The 24,237-nt window shown below is 31.4% G+C and overlaps 1 protein-coding gene across 4 annotated transcripts in view; it reads left to right on the plus strand.

The window, feature by feature from the left end:
* LOC119605122 (sialin) overlaps positions 1-10,392 on the plus strand; it is an 82,723-nt gene extending 72,331 nt beyond the window's left edge. For 3 of the 4 annotated variants that reach the window (XM_037958082.1, XM_037958081.1, XM_037958084.1), the window contains exons 4-5: positions 3,491-4,758; positions 4,973-10,392. In XM_037958082.1, the coding sequence (XP_037814010.1) occupies positions 3,491-4,758; positions 4,973-5,194 (1,490 nt within the window). In that variant the 3' untranslated portion in view covers positions 5,195-10,392. The remainder of the gene's footprint in view (positions 1-3,490; positions 4,759-4,972) is intronic. The other variant, XM_037958085.1, reaches the window with a different exon arrangement.
* Positions 10,393-24,237: the final 13,845 nt, after the last annotated feature.

Raw genomic sequence — 24,237 nt, forward strand, 5'->3', positions numbered from 1 at the left:
CTATAGTCTAGTCTATAGTCTAGTCTATAGTATAGTCTATAGTCTAGTCTATAGTCTAGTCTATAGTCTAGTCTACAGTCTAGTCTATAGTCTAGTCTGTAGCTTAGTCTATAGTCTAGTCTATATATAGACCGCATGAGAAAATACCTACTCTTGTAGGTATTTTCTCATGCGGGAAAACCAAAATGATTGTCTAACCCTCTCTAGGGTTTTATCGAGACCATAATGTCCGACGTCATCATGTGAATGTTTGGCTATACGCCAGCGAACAGCTTTGGGAACAACAAACGGGAGTTCGTCATTTGTTTTGCGATAAAGACGATTATTCTGTAAAACAAAATCGGTCTTCATTTGTCTGTGTTCGTCGGATTTTATATTGCCACGTTGAACGCCTATTATATGGTTTGGCTTTTCATCCTTTAACATAGCATAGTATGTAACGAATCTTCACTAGCAACATTCACGTTCATAACAAAACCGGCTGGCTCTGGTTCTACTGCGGGTAAATCTGGTGATTTGCTTAAAGCATCGACATGGGTCATTCTGTAACCTTCACGGTGTATAAATTCACAATCGAATTCTAATATTATTGAACCATCGAGATACCTTCGGCTGGAGTTCTTTGTTCGATTTCACTCTTTTGATTGCCGCACAGTCAGTCACCACGCGAAACAGTTTGCCCAGCAAGTAAATGCGAAAACGTTATATGGTTTCCACCACGGCCAATACCACTAATTCGGTTTCGGAGCAATGTCGGCTTAAATAAACATCGCAGAAGCATTTACCATTTTCACTTGATTGAAGAAGAACTCCTGCTAGACCTAAACTGCTAGCATCCGTATGGACCTCATGCTTGGCCTTTATATCGTATTAGAATCTTTAAATTGCCAGTACGGGTTTTCCACAATGTACTTCCACCAATTTGTTAAACGCTTGTTGTTGAGGCTCATCCCATAGAAAAGTGGTTTCGAGATCTCCGAATAGTTCTCAACAAATTTCCTGAAGAATCCTGTTAACCCCAGAAATCGGCGACCTCGGTAATGTTTGTTGGTCTTTTAAAGTTCTTAATGGCACTTACTTTCCCCAAATGTAATACGGTTATACTCATAATGACCATCAGTGGTCACGAACGCTGTATATTAGCGCGATACCTCTTCTATTTCAATTTGATGGTAGCCCATCCGCAGGTCGAGGGTTGTGTAATAACGATTTCCAGTGAGTTGGGCGAAATGTTCTTCGATTACCGGAATAGGGTGAGGTATATTAACAGTAACTTTATTCAGTTGTCGGTAGTCAATACATAACCGTTGCTCTCCATTCTTCTCCTCTGGCACTACACCAGATGCATAGGGTGAATCGGATTTTCATATAATTTCGTTACCAAGAAGTTGCTTCACCATGGCAGATACAATGGGACGTTTTGCAAATGGAATTCTTTACGGTTTCGTGCATATCGGTTCGGTTTTATTTACCTCAATGTTCATTTTCACCAAATTGCATTTTCTCAATTCATCGATATTCTGCGAAAAACAGGTTCTATTACCGTCAAGTATTATCTGAAGTCGTTCACCTTCATCAGCCGTAAAATTTTCCGGAAAATCAATTTTTTTATGTTCTGCACCCGACACTCATCCACCTTGATAGTCTTCAACTATAAAAATTCGTATTCTGTAATAGTGTCAACAATCAATACGAGTGCGATCACTTTACCAACACAAATATATTCACCACCTGCAAACCCTTTCAATATAATTTTGCATTCAGCCGTTTTACCAATTTTATCTGAGAACGACTTTCTCATCAAACTGCGTTCGCTGCCTGAATCAATAAACGAGTCAACAGGATTTATTTTGACGGCTTTACAAAGCTATACCGACTTTGAAGTTATATCATCAATTTTGTTTACATCTGCGGTTTGTCTTTTCGCCAATTTACATTCAGCTGTTTTATAAGAATTGCGATTACAATTTTCACAACGATCCTTCTTCTGCGACATTTTACCAAATAATGTCCATAGGCGTGGCAATTGTAGCATTTTATCTTACTCATCGGATTGATGATCTCGTTTTTGTCAGATGTTGTACTAGATGATACGGCATTGTCCTTCCTTTTGGGTTTGTGTGCAATAACTGGTTGTGTTCTTATATCGTTGTTGCTACAATTAATATCACCCAGGAGCTGGTTGCATGTATTCGTATTCGTTGGAAATTTTCCTTTTCAAACCGTGGTCGTTATTTCCATTAACAATATGTCGAATATTTGCCCTTTCGGGTAGACGACCCTTTTTACCAAAAGCTAACATTTTATAGAAATACTCCTGTAGAGTTTCTTGTGGACTACGTACCATTGCAATCTATGTACGAATTCGAACCAAATAATTTTTTAATGAATAAAATATATTCATATATTTTGTACATCAGCCATACTTTTTATATTTAGCGTTTCACAAGTATAATCTATATTATCATCATTAATTTAAATAAGTAATATGTTTAGTGTATTCTTTCCTTAACTAAAAAATCTGTTGGAAAAGAATAATACCAACATTTTAGAAAAATATTTTTTTTAAATTTATGAAAAATATTTTAACTCCAATTCACGGCACTTTGCTTGAGATTGCTTCACAGTAAATGTGCGTAAGTTTTCCATCGCGTCTTCTCGGAATTCCGATCATCTCCTTTTGGAATTCAGATCCCACTACTGAATAAATGTCAACTGATTGATTGACTGATTTAAATAATTTTCCGATGTACGTTCATTCAATTAAAACAAAACATTCTTTATTTTACAAAACTTAAAATAATTATTTTAATACATTAAAAATACTCTTAGTTCAACTAGTGTTGTTAAATCGCAGACGACAAGATTTTGCATGCCTCGCTCAATACTCTAGCTGTTATATTTAAAAATTCAAAAACACAAAATTAACAGAATTGTATATATGTATCGTATTTGTCAGGGTTGTCTATTAGCGTAGTGGTTTCTGGGTTGACAACAGATACTGGTAATTAGAGTGAAATAAAATTTACAATTACGAAGGAACTTAAAAATTTCATAATTTTCAACAAAAATGTTGAAACTGAAATTACAAAATCTCATATTCAATTATTAGATATATTTTACGTTATTCTATTGTTATAACCAAGTATTATATTATTACATAAAAAAGGAATTGAAACCATTAAACTCTTTTGCAAATCATTTAGATACTTTTTTAAATTAATAGTTATTTTAATTATTAATAATAATGAATGAATAATACCTCATTAAATCGGTAAAGTTGTCTTAAACTACTGTCTCATAATTTTTTACTTTAAATAATTAGGTGTTATTATGTAATTCAATTCGAAAATAAAATTTTCGAAGTTGTATGTCGAATACATTGTATTTCGAAAGTTGTTCCTTACTAAACGAAATACGAAATAACCGCCTTATTTCCTAAATAATTTAAATTAAGCTTATAGTTCATTATGTTTTCTTTTATTTTCAGCAAAAGTACCTGCGCGATTAGTTTTATATTTTTTATCATGGTCAGGATTCCTCGTATCGTTTATGATGCGAAACGATATGAATTTTGCACTTGTTGCTATGACAACGCCAACTACTAATTCATCAAGTCAAACGAATGAAACTATGACATCTCACAACACCTCAGCTAATGGTAATGAAACGTGCCATTTTTCAAGTACTAAACTATGCAGTTATTATGATTGGTCATCTCCTATTCAATCCATAATACTGAGCTCGTTTTTTTGGTGTTATGTGTTATCGCAGGTAGCTGGAGGAATTGCAACGCAGTACTTCGGTACGAAACGTGTTTTTGGTTGGTCTCAATTTGCCACTGCATTGTGTAGTTTATGTATGCCAATATGTGCCGATTGGCACTACATGCTAGTAATTGCTTTACGGTCTATACAGGGCTTTGCATCAGGTCTTACCTGGCCGGCTATGTATGCGGTCGTCGGTTACTGGATACCGCTGGTTGAACGATCACGATTTATGTCGAGTTTCCAGGGCTTTAGTATTGGTATTGGGGTGACATATGCATTGTGTGGATTTATTATAGAAAAGTTCGGCTGGCCGTATGTATTTTATACCACGGGAACTCTCGGCATGATATGGTGCCTCTGTTGGTATCTTTTAGCATATAATACTCCCCAAGAACATCCCAGAATATCGGAGAAAGAACTAGGATATATTGAAGATAACATTAGCAGTGAAGTAAAAGAGGCACTTGGGATGAAGGTCCCCTGGAAATCAATATTTACCTCAATGCCAGTTTGGTCGATTGGCATAACTACTTTTGGCCGTATATGGATCCATTATGTTTTTATTATATATGGACCAAAATTTATGCAAAATATTCTAAAGTTTCCGTACAAAGAAAATGGCTTTCTTTCAGGTATGCCATTCATATGTTCCTATATAGCGTCAGTGTTTTTCTGTTCCGTAGCTGATAAGGTGGTGCTAAAAAACTGGATGTCGTTAACAAATGTACGAAAACTTTTTACTGCTCTATCACAAATTATTCCCGGTTTGCTGATATTTGCTATAGGTTATATAGAAGACATTGTTGCTCTTTTAGTCGTTTGGTTTATAGCTGTTACATTTATTACTGCCTCCTATGCGGGAGCCATGGCCAGCATTGTGGATATAGCACCGAATTTAGCTGGTCCGGTTTTGGCTTTTTGTCAAACTATACATATGTCAGCATCATTTTTATCACCACTTATAAATGGCATCATTTTAGAGGATGGGGTTAGTATATACATAAACATATACCTATACTTAATATATATACTTACCCCCTTATTCACAAACAACATTTTTATTTTATAAACAGTTTATAAATTAGATTTTGTATGGAAATTTGGTTTTATAAAATAAAAATGTTGTTTGTGAATAAGGGGGTTAGACTACAATATAATTAATATTTTTATGTCTTATATTTTCTTTATTTGTTATTTAAAAGGTAATTATAAACCAATGGCGCATAGTTTTTGGATTATCATCGGTTATAACAATTGCAACTTATTTTATTTTCCAAATTTATGGTACAGCTGATATACAAAAGTGGAACAATTCATCTAGTACGTCAACAAGCAATGATGATGGTGATAATTCGATTGACGAAGAACAAAATCATATGCTTAAAAAACCAAATGATGACAAAACCATTCCAAAAACGTATTAGTATTTATTATTTAATTACTAATTTTTTATTGTTATTATTAATTTGTTATGGGTAATTTTTGTGTAAAAGGTAAACGGATTTTATTTGAGTAAAACATGTATTAAAAATAGGGTTATATACATATATAATTAGAGCAAAAAGTCGTCATTTTCGTTTTATAAAAAGTTGATTATCGTTTGTTTTTTGTTAATTTTAAAAACACTTATTAAAATGTCGGTTTTTTATTTTTTTCCAGAAGTCGATATTTGATTTTTTACTACAAGGAAGTCGATTTTAATTTGTATCTCGATTTTTGTTTTCAAAAAAATTAAACCGATTACCATAACCATTTCTGTTTGCATGCAATGTTTAAAAAATATTTTGTGAACGTAATATTAAAGAGAAATATTTCTGGAGTTTATATATGATGACTTTTTGAAGTTTTGAACCTAGTGAAAAGCAAACACCGAAATTTCCAAGTATATATGTATGGTTGATTCCTAAATTATACATTAGAGGTAAAAAACAAGAATTTTACAATTATTTAAACCAAAGAACCATTCATTTAGCTAATGCAATCCGCTTCATAATATAATCAAATGAAATTTGTGCTGGTAATATTGAATTGTTCTTTTCCTCATTATTTGTGGAAATAATGATTATTTTTAATTCCTATAAATCTAAACCTTTAAAAATATATGCTACTGGGCTCACCATTTTATATTATTACTATTAAAAAATAATAAGTGAGGTTTTGCTTGTAACAAAAATTATTAAAAAAAAAACCTTTTTTTGGAAAATAAACTTTAGAGCCGTTGCGCTACCACTGTCCGTATCAACACAATATTTGCAATATGCAATTTAACAACTCAAAAAACATATAAAAATATTTTGGCATGTAGCCAAATATTGCTTAGAAATTAGATATGTAGTTATTTTATGCGGTACTTTAATCCGTTCTTTCGCATTTTTGCAGTTTTATTACACACTTTTTGTTTTTTATGCATTAATAATTTCAATTATATACATATATTACTTATTTAGCTACATATGTATATTATCATAAATACATTTTTATAACTTTATTTTTTCTAAAGAACATCACAAATTCTACTTTCACAATTGGATGAAATTGAATTTTACTTTCACAATTTTCAAGAAAGGATGGTCGTTAATGTACAACACCAAGTACATAATTTTTTTTTTTTACAGACAATGTGTAATTATATCTATTTCGAATATATTTTTTGAAAACAAAAATATATACATAATTTGAATTGATGACGGAAACGCATATCGTAATAAAATTTGGAATTGATATAGAATAAATTCCATTGAATGTTTTGAAATTTGAGTAATTGCAAAACTTAATAAATATCAAGTGAATACTCACTTTTTGTAGACGAAAGTAATAGTAAATTTAATAGCTTAATTGATTAGTAAACACCACAAAGAGTGAAAATATTTTTACAAAACGATGCAATAATATAATATTATTTTTTGTAACCATATCTACAATTTACAAATCCGGTTGCTATTTACACATTAAGTACTCTTACATTTGTTCGTATGTATATTTATCTTTTTATGATGTTCAACAGACACAAGGGCATTCAAACTATTAAAAAATCGGAAGTGTTTCGATTAATCGAAACTACCTCATTTATAGCAAAATTATAAAATTCAAGTTCTACATATAAAATTTAAACAAATTTAAATAATAAAATTACGTTCACTAGAATTACGATTTATTTCATATTATTTTTAATGCCAAAATGTTTCTGCTTTCCTTTTAATAAGGATTTTATATAAGAACCAAGAACTATCACATAAGGGTATAAACTTTATTTGTTATATAAAAATTAGTGAAATTTATTTATAACACTCAATGCAATGAAATAACCCGATATCTAATAACCTCGAATAATTATTTGCTAAATAAAACGATTAAAACAAAAACCGAATACTTACATTAAACACTGACTTAATATTTAGTTATGCAACAAGTTTGGATACTGTTTGCTCCATGAATAAATATGATGTGTTTTTTGCATTCTATTTCATATTTTGAAATTTTCCAAGCTAATTTATATTTATATGTGTATGTACAATTTAAAAAATATAATTCTGTTTATATGAGTATTATGGTTTAAAAATTATTGTTTTAACAAAGCATAAAAATTATTAAAGGTATCCATCATTGCTCCACGTGTCGCAATAATCACACCTGCACTCCATAGAATCGCCACAATAAAAAACCAAATTACGAAAAACTTCAACAAGTTTTTCTGTAAAGAAAACCACTGTCAAAAATAATACGTACTTATTACTTATAAGCAATATATTATTCTATTTCAATAGTAAACAAAACTGAATCTTAAAAAAAAACGAAGAATATATTTTTTGTAATTTCTAGCATTTAAAAGAAATTACTCTGGACAAGCACAAATACTAATAACTACAAAATACGTTCAAAATTTGTATACTGCTATAATTATTTTACTATAAGCCTGGCATGATTCAAAATTAAAACTAATGTTTTAACTTAAATTTGATAAATAATATAATAATAAATTAGTTTATTAGATTATTAGACGAAAAACATTAACCTCTACTATTTAAATCTGGTTACATTTTTCAAATACCATAATTTGTTTAAATATTACGTAATAAATAGTAAAATGTCAAAAATTGTCAAAGCCGTTTTGCACGAAACAGTGTATTTTGATATATGGCAGTCTTGTAGTAAATTAGCGATATGTATTTATAATAACAATTAATGTATGACTATTTTTAAAGATTTTCTATTGCGAATTATTACTTTATTTTTGGAATAACTTTTTTAATTTATAACCTATGTATGTATATGTTCATACAAATATGTATGTATATACGTATATAAATAACAAGTCAAAGTATGTGTTATAACCAGGGACCGAAAATAATAATTATTTTTGAATTTTTAAATAAAAAAAGCAACCACAAGAAAATATCGGAAAACAACATCAAGTATACCATTTTGATCATCGTGGACTTTTTTAAATTTTTGATTTTTATTTTTTTGAGCAAAAATAAAGGTTATTTTTTTACTTTTATTTTTTCGAGCAGAAATAAAAGTTATTTTTTGACTTTTATTTTTTGAGCAGAAATAAAAGTTATTTTTTTACTTTTATTTTTTCGAGCAGAAATAAAAGTTATTTTTTTGAGCAGAAAAAAAGTTTTTGCTTTAGAATCGTTTATTTTCCAATAATCAAAAAATAACTGCTGCTCAAAAAAATAAAAGTCAAGAAATAACTTTTACTTCTGCTCGAAAAAATCAAAATCAAAAAATAACTTTTATTTTTGCTCAAGATAATAAAAATCAAAAAATAACTTTTATTTATGATCGAAGAAATAAAAATCAAAAAATAACTTTTATTTCTGCCCGAAAAAATAAAAGTCAAAAAATAACTTTTATTTCCGCTCAAAAAATAAAGTAAAAAAATAACACTGTTATGAGTTTCATCATAACAGTTACGGTCCCTGGTTATAACTCTAAAGGGAATTTTTGGATGTGTCCCAATATATCGTCACCTGAAACGCAAACGGCCCTAACTAACCAAAAAATCAAAATCGATTTTATGGTTGATTATAATGTATGGCATCAAAACAAATGTCCACACCAATAATTGGGATCCTCCGACCATAATTATCGATTTTATTGACAAAAAACAAAAGGCCCTATCTACAAAAACATTTAAAAATTAAAGGTAAAAAGTCCAATTTATCCATTTTATATACTCCATATATACGTCATCATAACAAATGATAGGTTTTACTATTAAACAATTTGTTTATTTACTACAAATACAGTGGCCGACAAAATTCTAAGTATGCGTTTTAGGTGACGATATGTATAATAAGCTATCGCGAATGTTAGTAATTTAAATTTTAGTTTATTATAAGATGCCGTTTTTCAAAATATTTATCCTGAAGTCAATATTTTGATATCATATGAAAGGCCTGAGAAATTTTGTGCTTAGTAGTGCAAACATATTGAAAATTTTAAAATGGTTCAGAAAAATTTTTCATTTTTAAAATTTTTATTTAGATTTTTTAAAATAATTAACTGAAATAAATATAACGTCATTAAATATTTTTTTTTTCGAAATTCAATCTAGACTAGGTTTTATTTGAATTTTTCGAAACCAACGTACATTCCATAACATGGCTTAATAATGAAAATAACAACATTAAAATTGTTTTTTTCAAAGAAAGTGTTATATGTATCAATGAAAATCTAATGAAGCGTATATTGAATTGCATATCATGTAAGTAAGGGAGAAAATGAGTTTTGTAAAATTAAAATAAAATACAAACTAACCAGCATTTTGGAAAACAGAAAAAAACATTTCGACGAAATTATATGAGATAATATGTTTAAATGTAAATTATTTACAATTTACAATTCTATGTAACAAATTAAAAAAACAAAAATGTTTCGGAAAATTTAAAAATTTGTTAATACTTTTGTATCGAACATAAATATTTTATACGCCTTAAAAGCGCCTTTGAAAACCTTTCATATGATACTAAACTTTATTATATTTCTTTACAACATAAAAAATAATTAAAACCTCAAAAAATTACCTAGCTCAACAAATATTGACCTCTGGACAAAAATTTTGAGAAATGCCATTATAAAATAAACTAAATTTCCATTTTCGTCGGAAACATCAGAAATTTTAATTTGGGGCCAAACTAAGGAATGATAAAATCAATATACCCCATATTTTTATGGTGAATATTAAAACAGTAAACATTTTACTCTTAAAAGTTCAAGTTATAGTATTTTTACGAAATACTAAGATGTAACAAAGATTAATTGCTGTTTTTGCAGTTAATTTTATCATACAAATTCATGCAAAAAATGTTCATAATTCCAGTCTAATAGGCTACAAAAAAGTTATTCGATCCAGACCTCTAGTACACATGTTGAGGAGGGTGGTGTTGTTATTGGCAATCAGGGCTATTAATTTAATTGTTTTCTATTATTTAAGTTTCTATTTACTTAATTTCAATAATGAAATGTTTTTGTTTACTTAATTTATACAATTTATATTATAAGTGATAATTTTAATAACGGATTTGTATTTAATTTAAAATTTATATTAATAAAAATTTGTATGTTTCATTTTGAAAATAAATCAAAGTGCCAACATTGTAGCACAAAATAATTATTGTCATGTTTTTTAATTATAAAATACATATTTTAGATACTTCTAGCAATTAATCCGCTGTAAGTAAAAACAAGAGTACATAATCGAGGAAAATAAGCGTTTTGTTGGAATTTTATATATTTAGCTAAATGAAAATTGACACATAACTTCTCCTTACCATTATTAATAAAATATTAAATTGACTGCTCTAAACGAGAGATCATAAAAACCAGTTTGTTTGCGTCGCACAGTGGACAATATGGTGGACAAAAATCTATAACTTTGATTGGAATTCTTAAACCTGTTTTTTTTTTTTTTTTTTTGGTAGGTCAATTATTGCCATACAACTTAAAAATCGACCTATTAGAAACAAGTGAGAGTGTTATATTCGGCTGTGCCGAATCCCATATTCCAACGATGGCCAAATATGCCCCTGCGGGCATTTTGTTATTCTCATTTATACACACACAATATGAATTTCTCAGCAACAAAACAAACTAAACACAAATAAATTTAGTTTAGTAGATCTCTTTATAAAATTATACACAGATAATATTTTCAAAAGCCGTTACATATAAATGTTTATATGAATACTTTTGATAGATATATTAGACAAAGAATTATATATAATTATACTAGCTGCGTGTACCCGGCGCACAGAGGTATAGGAAAAAAAAGAGGGAAATAATTCGGTAACTTCTAAACGGTTAATCCGGTTTTGATGAAATTTGGTATGCACAAAGAGGAGGTGTTGTCGAGTTTAGGTTTTGAATTTGGACCTCATAGGCCAACCAGGGGCCCGGCGGGGGGTCCTCAAATTAGGACACCTCGGCTATGTTAAATTTTTAAAACGATCCTATTTCTTCATTTGAGTTCCGATTTAAAAAAAAATTTCGTATATAGAATCTCCTCATCGAGCACTATAAAAAATGTCGTAGCAGTAAATTATTTCTTATAGTTTAGGAGATATTCGCATTTGAAAATTAAAATTTTAAAATTTTTACCGTCCTTACTTTAGTTTTTTGATAATAGCGGGTCCAAATATTCCCGATTTTCGCCATTTTTTTTTTATTTGCTTAACAACAAGTTTATATATCAAGCAGTGAAAGGGTGATGTAAAAATCATGACTGAGTTCAAAGTTATAGGCATTTTAATTTAAAAAATTAAAAAAGGCGATTTTTTGTAATTTTTTTGGGAAAAAAGTATCTTTTTCTTTTTAAGTTATCTAAAAAGTTTCTAAGAAGATGTATATAGAATTTATACTTTTTGGAAAGCTGACTTTACATACAATACGATAAATGAAACAAAACCTAAAAATTTTTGATACCGAGGGGACCAGGTCCATCCAAAAAACCCTATTTTTTATGGAAAATTAAATTTTGAGCAAAAATTCTCAAATCGCATAGTCGATATCAAATTATAGTGACCTGTTTTATATGACCCAATATGTTCTTAATCATTTTGTAACGGGTTTCGATAACCCCGCCCCTGGTATGGATATAATAGGCAAAAAACCAAAAAATCACATTTTTGGGATTTTTTAAAACTTTTTTGGGAATTCCGGGATTTCTAATAAGAAAATTCGAAATTTTTATTTAATTTTGGATTTTGAGTAAAAAAATCTACCTAACTGTAAAATTTCATCAAAAAATATTCATAAATAAAATTTTTATTGCAATTTGAAAAATTTGTATCTTCGCAAAAACTGAATAAAAAACATTTTTTAATTTTTTTAAAAAAAGTATTCCGCGAATTTTTTAATTTTCAAAAATTATATACAGTTTTGAAAAATAGACAAAATTACCTTTCCATTGATATATAACATGCCTACCTAATGTTTTTTAAGTGACAAATTAATTAGGGAAAACTCAACATCTTTTAGAAAATTTACTTAGCACTATTATTTTCATCCATAAGGTTAACTCTTAAATTTGTTACATATATGGATGACAATAATAGTGCTAGGTAAATTTTCTAAAAGATGTTGAGTTTTCCCTAATTAATTTGTCACTTAAAAAAATCCCAAAAATGGGATTTCTTGGTTTTTTGCCTATTATATCCATACCAGGGGCGGGGTTATCGAAACCCGTTACAAAATGATTAAGAACATATTGGGTCATATAAAACAGGTCACTATAATTTGATATCAACTATGCGATTTGAGAATTTTTGCTCAAAATTTAATTTTCCATAAAAAATAGGGTTTTTTTTGGATGGACCTGGTCCCCTCGGTATCAAAAATTTTTAGGTTTTGTTTCATTTATCGTATTTTATGTAAAGTCAGCTTTCAAAAAGTATAAATTCTATATACATCTTCTTAGAAACTTTTTAGATAACTTAAAAAGAAAAAGATACTTTTTTCCCAAAAAAATTACAAAAAATCGCCTTTTTTTATTTTTTTATATTAAAATGCCTATAACTTTGGACTCAGTCATGATTTTTACATCATCCTTTCACTGCTTGATATATAAACTTGTTGTTAAGCGAATTTGGACCCGCTATTATCAAAAAACTAAAGTAAGGACGGTAAAAATGTTAAAATTTTAATTTTCAAATGCGAATATCTCCTAAACTATAAGAGATAATTTACTGCTACGTGCATTTTTTATAGTGCTCGATGAGGAGATTCTATATACGACATTTTTTTTTAAATCGGAACTCAAATGAAGAAATAGGATCGTTTTAAAAATTTAACATAGCCGAGGTATCCTAATTTGAGGACCCCCCGCCGGGCCTATAAGGTCCAAATTCAAAACCTAAACTCGACAATACCTCCTCTTTGTGCATACCAAATTTCATCAAAATCGGATTTACCGTTTAGAAGTTACCGAATTATTTCCCTCTTTTTTTTCCTATACCACTGTGCGGCGTTGCCCGGATTTCTTCAAAAAGTAAAGAGAATATTTTTCTATCTGTAATGACTTTTTTTGAAATAGCTATCAAAATTTATCTTATAACGATAAAATAGTTATTTTATTTTTCTGCCTTTTTAATCCTTAAAGTCAGTTTCTGGACCAAAAAGTCCCTTAAAAGTTTAGAAATTGAAAATGAGCTTAAATTAGGAAATGTTGACTAATTTGTAGAAAAATTTAAAAAACTTTTTTTGAGAAATTATACTGAAATCAGCATTTTCAATCACTGGTAGGGAAATAAGGACACTTTCAAAAGATTTGTTTTATTTTTTCAATGTGCAGTACATTTAAAGAACTGTTTAGTTTAAATTACGTCACATCGTACTTTGAATTGTAGTGCTCCTGGTGTAAAGAGGCAAAAGTCTTCGGGGCATTTTATTAATTTCAGAAATACGTACCAGATACCGTATAAAATTTCAAATTTCTTTAAAATACAAAAAAGTTACCAGATAATTTTACTAATTAAAATATCCATCCATCTTCCTCTAATTAAAAAATTTCGGAATATGTTATTGGTAAATGGAAAATGTGTGCTGGAATTATTCAAAATCATTATTTAATTTAAAAAGCTTGGAATAAATACGGTGCTACATACGTGCAGAATTTTTGGTGGATAATTTTCTAAAAGTATTAAAAGATATTGAAAGATGAATTCATCCATATTTTGTATGAACAATGCTTTATATGCATCGTTTCAGAGGTATACCTATATAAGATTTACAAAAGTGCTGTCTTTCAGGACACTCTAATGAGTAGTCAAATACATATCATGGTTTTTTAGATTTGAGCTGCACTTAAAAAAATGGCAACCGAATTTATATCAAGATAATTTTTGATGGTTTTTTTAACTTATTGCAGATTTTTATTGTTATCTCGATTTAACAATAAATTAAAATTTTATATTTTTGTATGAAATTCTGAGTCGATTTAGCTATGTCCGTCTGTCCGTCTGTCCGTCCGTACAATAAATTAAAATTTTATATTTTTGTGTGAAATTCGGAGTCGATTTAGCTATGTCCGTCCGTCCGTCTGTCTGTCTGTGTAAAACACGCTCACGTTAAAACGAAGCATCAAAAATTCATTATCCGGTCCAGTTTGGTATTAAAAATCAGTAAAACCGGTTCACAACGTAAAAAGTTATGATTAAAAATTTCAGACTACCTCGAAAAAAATAAAGTTTTTTCCCCAGTTCTTAAGTAGTTTTCTCAAATTTCATAGAGATCGGGACTCATTTGACCCTAGCTCCCATACAAAGTCCCCTTCAGAAAATTACTTGAATGTCCAAAATTAACTTAAACTTAACACAAATATCGCGATGAAATTTAGCACAATAAAATATTATGTAAATATAAATATATTCACAAAATTTTATCGTGCTTGGTCCATATTTGCCCCTAGTTCCCATATAAAGCCTCTTTCAGAAAATTAGTTTTTCATCTATAAATTGCTTAAATGTATCGGAACAATTACTTGAATGTCCAAAATTAACTTATAAATTCAGCACAATAAAATATGTACATATAAATATATTCACAAAATTTTATCAGTCTTCGTCCATATTTGCGCCTAGCCCCCATATAAAGCCTCTTTCAGAAAATTAGTTTTTCATCCATAAATTGCTTAAATGTATCGGAACAAGGTAATAGAAGATAAATGTTTTATTATGAAAAATAAATCACATTTAATATCCATAAATTGCTTAAATGTATCAGAACAAGGTAATAGAATATAAATTCTTTATTATGAAAAATAAATCACATTTAATATTCATAACTGCTGTAGGTCGGTCACGCCCGACTATACTTTCTTATTTGTTAAAACATATAATTTGTCTGGGATTTATTTTCATAAACTTCATGCGAAAATTTATCAAATATTTTAGTTGAATGTGCGGTAATATAGTTAGCGAAAGGTGTCAATTGGCACTTTTCGTACTGTAGGGTATATAAAACAACAAATACAACAATACGTACATACATCAATGCATAATTCCATTCATCAATACATTAAAACCTATTTATGTACATAAATACATCAACACAAGCATCAACTCATACTTACATCAAAATATGCATCAATACATACTTTCATTAGCACATACACACATCGACATATTCATTCCTTCCATTATTCATTTATAATACAAATGATATGAATAACACAAATAACTACAAACATATAATTTTTCAGTGCAAATGACACATATTTTCATTTATGTTCTCCTTTGTATTTTACACTACAACATATGCGTTTTAAACACTCTCTTTCTGGCCACCGTTGCCATATACCCATCATCAAACCGTATGCCATAAAAGGAATGCTCCCCTAGAAACATCAGGGTGATATTTGGAATATGGCTTAAGTCAATTATGGACCGAGCTTTTTTGAACTAACAAAATATTAATTTTTAAAAACAAAATATTTTTGTACAATGTTTAAACCGTGAGCGTATGAGTAATTTTCTGAAGAGGACCTTTACATGCTTCAATTATGAACCGATACTCATAAAATATTGTACATAGATTTGGTTTTGTATAGAACTTGTTTATGTCAAATTTCATAGTAATAATCGTATTTCAAATAAGGAAAACTCGTATTTTAATAACCAAAACTCTTTAATCCTCATTAAATTCGGAATGAAGAATTATGTTCCTAGTTCCATGCGAGCCAAAATTCTCTCTGTTAAATTTTATGTGGATCGCTCTATAATTGATCCTACCTCCCATATATGACATTCCCCCCATATAAGGCCTTCAAAAAACGACTTCAACGCTCATTACTGGCTTAAAAATACAAGTTTAGCATTGAAATTTACCATAAGTAAGTCTCTAACGAGCAAAATCCTCCCTAACAACTTTTATGTGGATTGGTACATAATTAACCCTACCCCCCATATAAGGGCCCCTCCAGATAATTACTTTAACGCTCATTACTGGCTTAAAAGTACGAGTGTCAAATGAAATTTGACATAAGTAAGTTTATTACGAGCCAAAACCTAAGAAATTTTTATAGGAACGTAAATCTTCCTACCGAAGTTAAAGCGGAAAGTGTCGGGAACTGATATTCGATGTAAACATGTTTGGTATAAACCAAAATCGAATAATTTTATGAAAAACCCCTTCCTCTCAGTAAATTTGATGATTAATATCACCCCGATGTTTATAGAAGAGCATTCCTTTTACGGCATACGGTTTGATGGTTGGTATATTAGATTCGGCATAGCAATATAATTTTCCGACCCAATAAAGTATATATATTCTGGATCCTTATAGATAGCGGAGTCGATTTAGCTATGTCCGTCTGTCTGGCCCCAGATATCTGCGAGATCCGAATTTTAGATAAATCTGTCAGACATGCTTTCAAGAAGATCGCTATTTAAAATCAGTAAAATCGGTTCATAAATAACGGAGCAAAAATCCGAGACAACCTCTGAAAATTTCATATTGAGATTTTTCGTCCACGCCGAGTCAGAAATTATAAACAAATAACAACAATGTTGCGGGTGAGCCAAACCCAAGGAAAAACTGCTGGCACGGTATTTTGTTTGGGTTTTGTCTGTTGTTGTCTAGGGTCCAGTTTGTATATTATATTTTGTGTTTTCGTTCCTAATGTTCTTTTGTTTGTTGATTCAGTTTGAATTGTGAGTAGTCCTGTCTGTTAAGCCTGTTGTTTTCTGTGTTTCTGAAAAATAAATAATTTAGTTATTTATATATATAAATGACTAGCTTTTTGTACCCGGCGTCGCCCGTGATTTTAAGTGATTTATAATATCTATATATATAAAAATGAAAGTGTGTTTGTATGTTTGTTTGTTTGTGCTTTATAGACTGCTAAACGGCTGGGCCGATTTTCCTGAAATTTTCACAGTTTCTTCCTGTATGTCTGGAAGGAACTATATGCTACTTTTTATGTTGAAATTTCATGCGGGCGACGTGCCACGCCCATATTAAGAAAATATTAAATTAGTATATCTGAGATAATATAATAGTTAGAGTCTTCAAATTTTGTTGGAGCAACTTTAGTATCAATATAATTATTTAAGACAAAAAGTGGGCGGATTAGCATTAGGGGGCGTGGCACCTCCCATATAAATTAAATACAAAAATTCGTTTATCTTGGAAACTATTATAGTTAGAATATTAAAAATTTGCAAGAGTAACTTTAACCATCCATGTAAACATTTTGGGTACGGGGGTTTTAAAAAGTAAACCAAATTTATTGCGTATAAACCAACCTTTTTGATCTGTATGTTTTCGTATACTAAACACAATGGTACAAAATTCGTTTATATTGTAGTTATTTATGATTAGTAATGAGAGCCTGGAAGTGTGATAGATTGAGAGGATTTCTTTTCGCACACTCCAGCTACTTTAAGTAGATACACTTTTGCCTTAAACTCAAGCATCCCGGCCCCCTTGCTATTAAGCAACAAGGAAACCAGAGATTGTAATTCATTCGTTGAATAATTCATATATAATATGTTCAAGATAACTTTATACAATGCAAATTATAAAAGTAAATTCAAAGTGATGAGTGTATAATTCGATATTTAAAATAATGGAATTGAAATAATTTAGTTGAGAGAAATTAATAAAAAGAAAGCTAATTGCAAGAAATTTGTTTACAAAATATTCAATAACCATTTCTATATAATTCAATATAATTTAATTTCTTCTTATAGTCTTATAGCCATTGGCGGTTCGTATTTCGGCGACTCTGACTTTGCTATCACTACCTCGAATTACATTTCCAATGCGGCCAAGCCGCCATTGATTTGGGGGTAAATTTTCACGCCTTATTACGACAAGGTCACCGACAGCGTAATCCCGCTGGGGATATTTCCATTTGCATCTTTTATGGAGCTCTTTAAGATACTCCTCTTTCCATCTCCTGGCAAAATGGTGATGAAGAATCTTAAGTTTTTGCCAGCGATTGACATACGATAAGGAATGATCGGAGAGATCAGGTTCTGAGGGAGATAATAGTGAATTTCCAATAAGGAAATGACCAGGAGTAAGTGCGCAGAGATCTGTGGGGCTTTCGCTGATAGGGCATAGGGGCCTAGAATTTAAACAGGCTTCGATTCGGGATAGCATTGTTGAAAACTCTTCGTATGTAAAACTCTGACAGTGAGAAATCCGTTTCAAATGCATTTTGAAACTTTTGACACCAGCTTCCCAAAGCCATCCCATATGCGGCGCACCCGGTGGGATGAAATGCCATTCTAGAAGAGCAAAACTGTCCTGATCAAGTAATTTCTGGCGTACTAGTGATAAGAATTTCGATTTGTCAGCGTCCAGGATATGGGAAGCGCCAACGAAGGCAGTGCCATTGTCGGAATATATAGCACTAGGGGATCCTCGCCTAGAAAAGAATCGTGCAAACGCAGCCAGAAATGCCTGAGTGGAGATTTCACTCGTTGCTTCGAGGTGGATAGCTTTGGTTGCAAAACAGACGAATACCAGCACGTAGCCTTTAGTGACCTTGCAACCTCGCCCTGCATAGGTTTTGATGTCAAAAGGACCGGCAAAGTCGACACCCGTGTCGGTGAATGGACGAGAAAGTGAGGTCCTTTCCGGGGGCAATGCAGCCATTATTTGCTGACTCTTCTGGTGTTTTTGAATAACACACGCTTTACACTGAGATAATATAGTTTTGATTAGAATCTTTAACCTTGGAACATAATAATAAAGACGCATTAGCCGATACAACAGAGCATTTTGTCCGTGTAATGAATATTTATATGAATATTTATGTAATAGGGGAGCAGGATCGGAAAACGTTCATCATAACTAAGTGTAGAAGAGTTGGATAAACGACCGTTAATTCTCATAATACCATGCGAATCTAGAAAAGGGTTAAAAGTCAAAAGACTGCTTTTTCTGGGAATTTCTTGGCCTTGCAGTAAAATATTATATTCGCTCTCGCATAACTTTTGACTAGCTAGAATCATGAGGGATTTCGCGTGCTCCAGTTCTGATCGGGTCAATTCGTTGGTCGTTGATAGATTAGAACGAAGTCTCCTGTTACATCATTGCTCTAGGAAAACTAGAAAAATCCTTTAAGAGATCCGAATTCTCAACCTGAATAACATGGGTATGTATAGGTTTTGACAAGCTTTTCGGCCATTGAGCAGGAGGGAGAAGAAGCCATGGAGGACCATGCCACCATAAGTCGTTAGAGATAAGTTCCGATACTGTGAGTCCACGAGAAGCCAAATCGGCGGGATTGCTTTTCGAGTCAACATGATGCCATGATTTATTGCCAACTTTCTCTAGGATTGAGGAAACTCTGTTTTTAACAAAGGTTTTCCACTTGTTAGGGGGTTTTTGTAACCAGGCTAAAACTATTGTCGAATCCGTCCACAAGAATAGTTTATAGGCTCGCAGATTGAGCTCTGACTGGATAGAATGTATCATTTTAGCCATCAATTCTGCTCCACAAAGTTCTTTTCTAGGCAGTGAAACAAATTTAACTGGGGCCACTTTCGTTTTAGCGACTAAAAGGTGAGATGATACAAACCCTGAGGTTTCTGCTCGAATATATAATGTTGCGGCGTAGGCTTTTTCCGAAGCGTCACAAAAGCCATGTAGTTCTATAGAAAACGACGGATCAAAATCGACAAATCGTGGAATTTTCACTTGTTATATTCGTTCATAATCATTCAAGAATGTTTGCCATTGGAGTAGAGTTGAAGGAAGCAAATCTTCATGCCAATCTGTTTCGTCACTCTAGATCTGCTGCATGATCATCTTTACGACAATTATCTTGGGGGCAAGCCAACCGGCGGGGTCAAACAGTTTGGCAATCTCCGACAAAACCGATCTTTTCGTCACTGAATTTAGATTGGGGGAGGTTTTTAGTTGAAAATAGAAATGATCCTGTCCTGCATTCCAAAGTAGACCTAATGCCTTTGTCGTACTAGAGTCTGATAATTTCAGGAACTCTTTATCTAGTAGATGGTCGGGAGAAAGATTCTTTAGCAAATAATCATTGTTGGCTGTCCACTTTCGAAGAGAGAAACCAGCTGACTGAAGGACAGTGATCAATTTGTCTCGAGCATTTAACGCGGATGATAGCGTATGAGAGCCAGCTAGTACGTCGTGTACGTACATGTAGTTTCTAAGAATATCCGAAACAACGGGTTCTGTTTTTTCACATATGTATATTGGCTAATTCGAGCCAATATAGGAGTACAATTGACGCCAAAAGTTACAGTTTTTAATTCAAAGTCTTGTGGATCTTCTTGAGCAGAATATCTAAAGAGGATTCTCTGGAAAGGGGTATGAGCAGAATTGACTTGTATCTGACGATACATCTTCGCGATATCTGCGTTAAAGACATATCTGAAAAGTCTCCATCGTAATATCAGAATCGTTAGATCTGATTGTAGTATAGGACCGGGGTATAATAAGTCGTTGAGACTATTTCCATTTGATGAGGGGCTCGAGGCGTTAAAGACGACTCGCAATTTAGTTGTAGTACTATCGGGTTTAAAGACCGCGTGATGGGGTAGATAATATGCGCTATTGGCATTTGACGGGGACACCATTCTCATTTGATTCAGAGATGAATATTCGGAGATAACACGATCATATTCCGTTTTCAACGTAGGGTTTTGCAACAGTCTAGATTCATTCCTAATAAATTGAGACAAAGCAAGATAACGAGACGAACCAATGTTCACATTGTCTGGGTATTCACGACGAAAGGGGAGAGAGACAACGAATCGAGAGAGACGAATCGAATATTTAATGTCGTCCGAATAAATATCGACAAGGGCCGTACCTAGCAGAACTGAATACATTGAAGTGGACTGTATCTGCGTTGAAAATGTTTGACGCGTTTGAGCTGAAGCTTCAGCCGAAATAGAAGCATTAGGATCATTATGAGAGGTTTCCGGGATTGAATTTGATTTCGGAGTTGTGCTTCGTTTATTCGATTGGGGCTTAGAGTGAACTTTATTTGACACATTTTCTACGGAATGAAGCAGGGAATGCTGACAAACATATTGGCTTCCGCATTTTTCGTGAGAGGTTCCAAGGCAATTTTTACATCGATTTTGCCTGTCTATAACTGCAAAACGTTCTTCTACTGACATCTTAAGAAATGAAGAGCAAAGTCGCAGGGGATGTACATCCTTACAGAGTGAACAAGGGTTTCCATTTGAAACACTGGTACGATAACTCTTGATTTTTCTCTGATCCGATGACATTTGTTTTTTCGAGTGAATGAATTTATTATTATTATTATTAAAGTTGTTGGAATTATTGGGATTCGAGAAAGTGCTACGAATATCTGAAACTGAATCTAAGGTTTGAAAACGGGAGGTTAAAAAACAATCCAGTTGTTTCCAAGCTGGCAACTCTTTGGTATTTGGAAGTGATTGTTCCCATAAACTAAGTGTTTGTTCAGGTAAACAGGTAGAACAAATATATACAAAGATGATATCCCAGTTTCCAGTGTCAATTTCCAAGAGAGAAAGATTAGTAATACAATTGTTAATCGTACGTTGAATACGACGAATATTTGTACTACTTTCTTTCGTGATTGGGGAGATGTTGAAAAGATTCTTTAATTGTGTATTTACCAGTATTCGTTTATTTTCATATCTGTTTACAAGATTCTGCCACGCCATCTCAAAACCCTCATTAGTTATAGGACATGCTTTGAGTAATTCACGAGCTTCTTCTTGTGTCTTTTTGAACAAGTGACACATCTTTTCAACTGGAGATAGCCGTTTACTATTCCGGTACAAGGCCGTGAACATATCACGGAACGTTGGCCATGACTTATAATCCCCGTGAAACACTTCAGTGTCACACGGTGGCAACGATATATTTGGGACATCGTCGACCAGAGAAGGGTTAGGAAGGGGAGGAGAAGGGTTAGAAGAGGTACTAGGTCCTGCTTTCTGACAAAGGCTGTCTAAAATTTCGTTGAATTTCGACAGAACCTTGACGTGGGCTTCGAAGGTTAAAAAATAAACCTGATTTTAACGTTTCCACATCAACGTCTTCCTCCAATTCATTAAATTTGTCCAAAATCTCATCGTAACATGCCCTAAAGACTGACCAAAGACGTACAACTTCGTCCTTTTGTATTTCCAACATATGGACCGTATGGCTATCTAAGGAAAGATTTTCGAAATATGCCTGAAATTCTACCACGCGATCGGACGCGCGTATGAAAGAGTCTAGTAGGGACAAATTTTCAAACGTAAGGTACACTAATATGGAATCAAATTATGGGGTTCTAGTACAATATTGAAACCAAAAAAATAAGAACCTTACTAAATTACGCAACCGTAAGAATTAAAAAACAAAAACAAACGAAGAATAGTTCGAAGTTTCAAAAAGTGAATTAAAATAAGCACATCAATTTCTACCAATTTGTTAGAAACTTTACCAGCGATTTCTTATATGCACGGCCAAGTCAAAACAGATTTATTAAATTTGACCGAAAATAATATTGTAATATATAAATATAAGTATGTAAGTATATGTGTGTGTTTTCGTGTGTGTGTAATAGTAAATATAAAAAACGTTAGTTATCGTTTTATTTTACTAGTAAAAGTGTAACATGTATAAGAAATTTAGTTTTCTATAATTTTAAACAAATAGTTTAACTTGTTTATATAACAACGAGGGGAGTTTTAATTATTTTCAAATTTACTTAAGTTCAAACAATTTTCCTTTTTAATTAGTGATTTAAAAGATCAATTTAGGTTATTTTCCGTTTTAGTGTAATACATTCGTATTTGTTTTATATTTTTTTCGATTTTAATAATTTAGTATTTTATATTGTTTTCACGACGAAATGTTCACTGGTGTACCAAATTATAAAAGATACTAATATCTTTTTATATGATAAGTTACAGATACAAATAAATAAGAAAAAAAAAAAAACGTTTTATTTACAAACAATTTCCAGTTGTTGTAGTTTGAGACAGCTGTTATATTGTGCCTCTTTTATTTACTTTACAACTTAATGTTGTGTTATGTTTGATCTGAGTCGGAGATCTCTGTTATATCACTCTCTTGTGATTGCTTTTCATACAGAACCACTCTTTCAAATGAAGCTTAAAATCTGCTAATTACATTTACAACATAAAATTCAGATGAGAGCCCTGTTAAAGAGTTTAAAACTTGAAAGCTCTTAATACATTTACTTTTAGTTTGAGACAAATGTAAAAGAAATTTGTTTTAACAGATTTTTGTTTTTTGCCAATTACACTCAAAAAAGATTATTATTTTTATGTTGTGGAATACGTTCTGTTTTACCATGGGTAAAAAATATAACTGTTACACTTTTTTTAATTTTCACACACTTTGCTTATGCACTCTTTTTCTTATTTGCCTAAAGACTGACCAAAGACGTACAACTTCGTCCTTTTGTATTTCCAACATATGGACCGTATGGCTATCTAAGGAAAGATTTTCGAAATATGCCTGAAATTCTACCACGCGATCGGACGCGCGTATGAAAGAGTCTAGTAGGGACAAATTTTCAAACGTAAGGTACACTAATATGGAATCAAATTATGGGGTTCTAGTACAATATTGAAACCAAAAAAATAAGAACCTTACTAAATTACGCAACCGTAAGAATTAAAAAACAAAAACAAACGAAGAATAGTTCGAAGTTTCAAAAAGTGAATTAAAATAAGCACATCAATTTCTACCAATTTGTTAGAAACTTTACCAGCGATTTCTTATATGCACGGCCAAGTCAAAACAGATTTATTAAATTTGACCGAAAATAATATTGTAATATATAAATATAAGTATGTAAGTATATGTGTGTGTTTTCGTGTGTGTGTAATAGTAAATATAAAAAACGTTAGTTATCGTTTTATTTTACTAGTAAAAGTGTAACATGTATAAGAAATTTAGTTTTCTATAATTTTAAACAAATAGTTTAACTTGTTTATATAACAACGAGGGGAGTTTT

This window comes from Lucilia sericata, unplaced genomic scaffold (genome assembly GCF_015586225.1).
Source record: "Lucilia sericata isolate MDLA Ls3-8-SP2 unplaced genomic scaffold, ASM1558622v1 Contig000458F_arrow, whole genome shotgun sequence".
NCBI lineage: Eukaryota > Metazoa > Arthropoda > Insecta > Diptera > Calliphoridae > Lucilia > Lucilia sericata.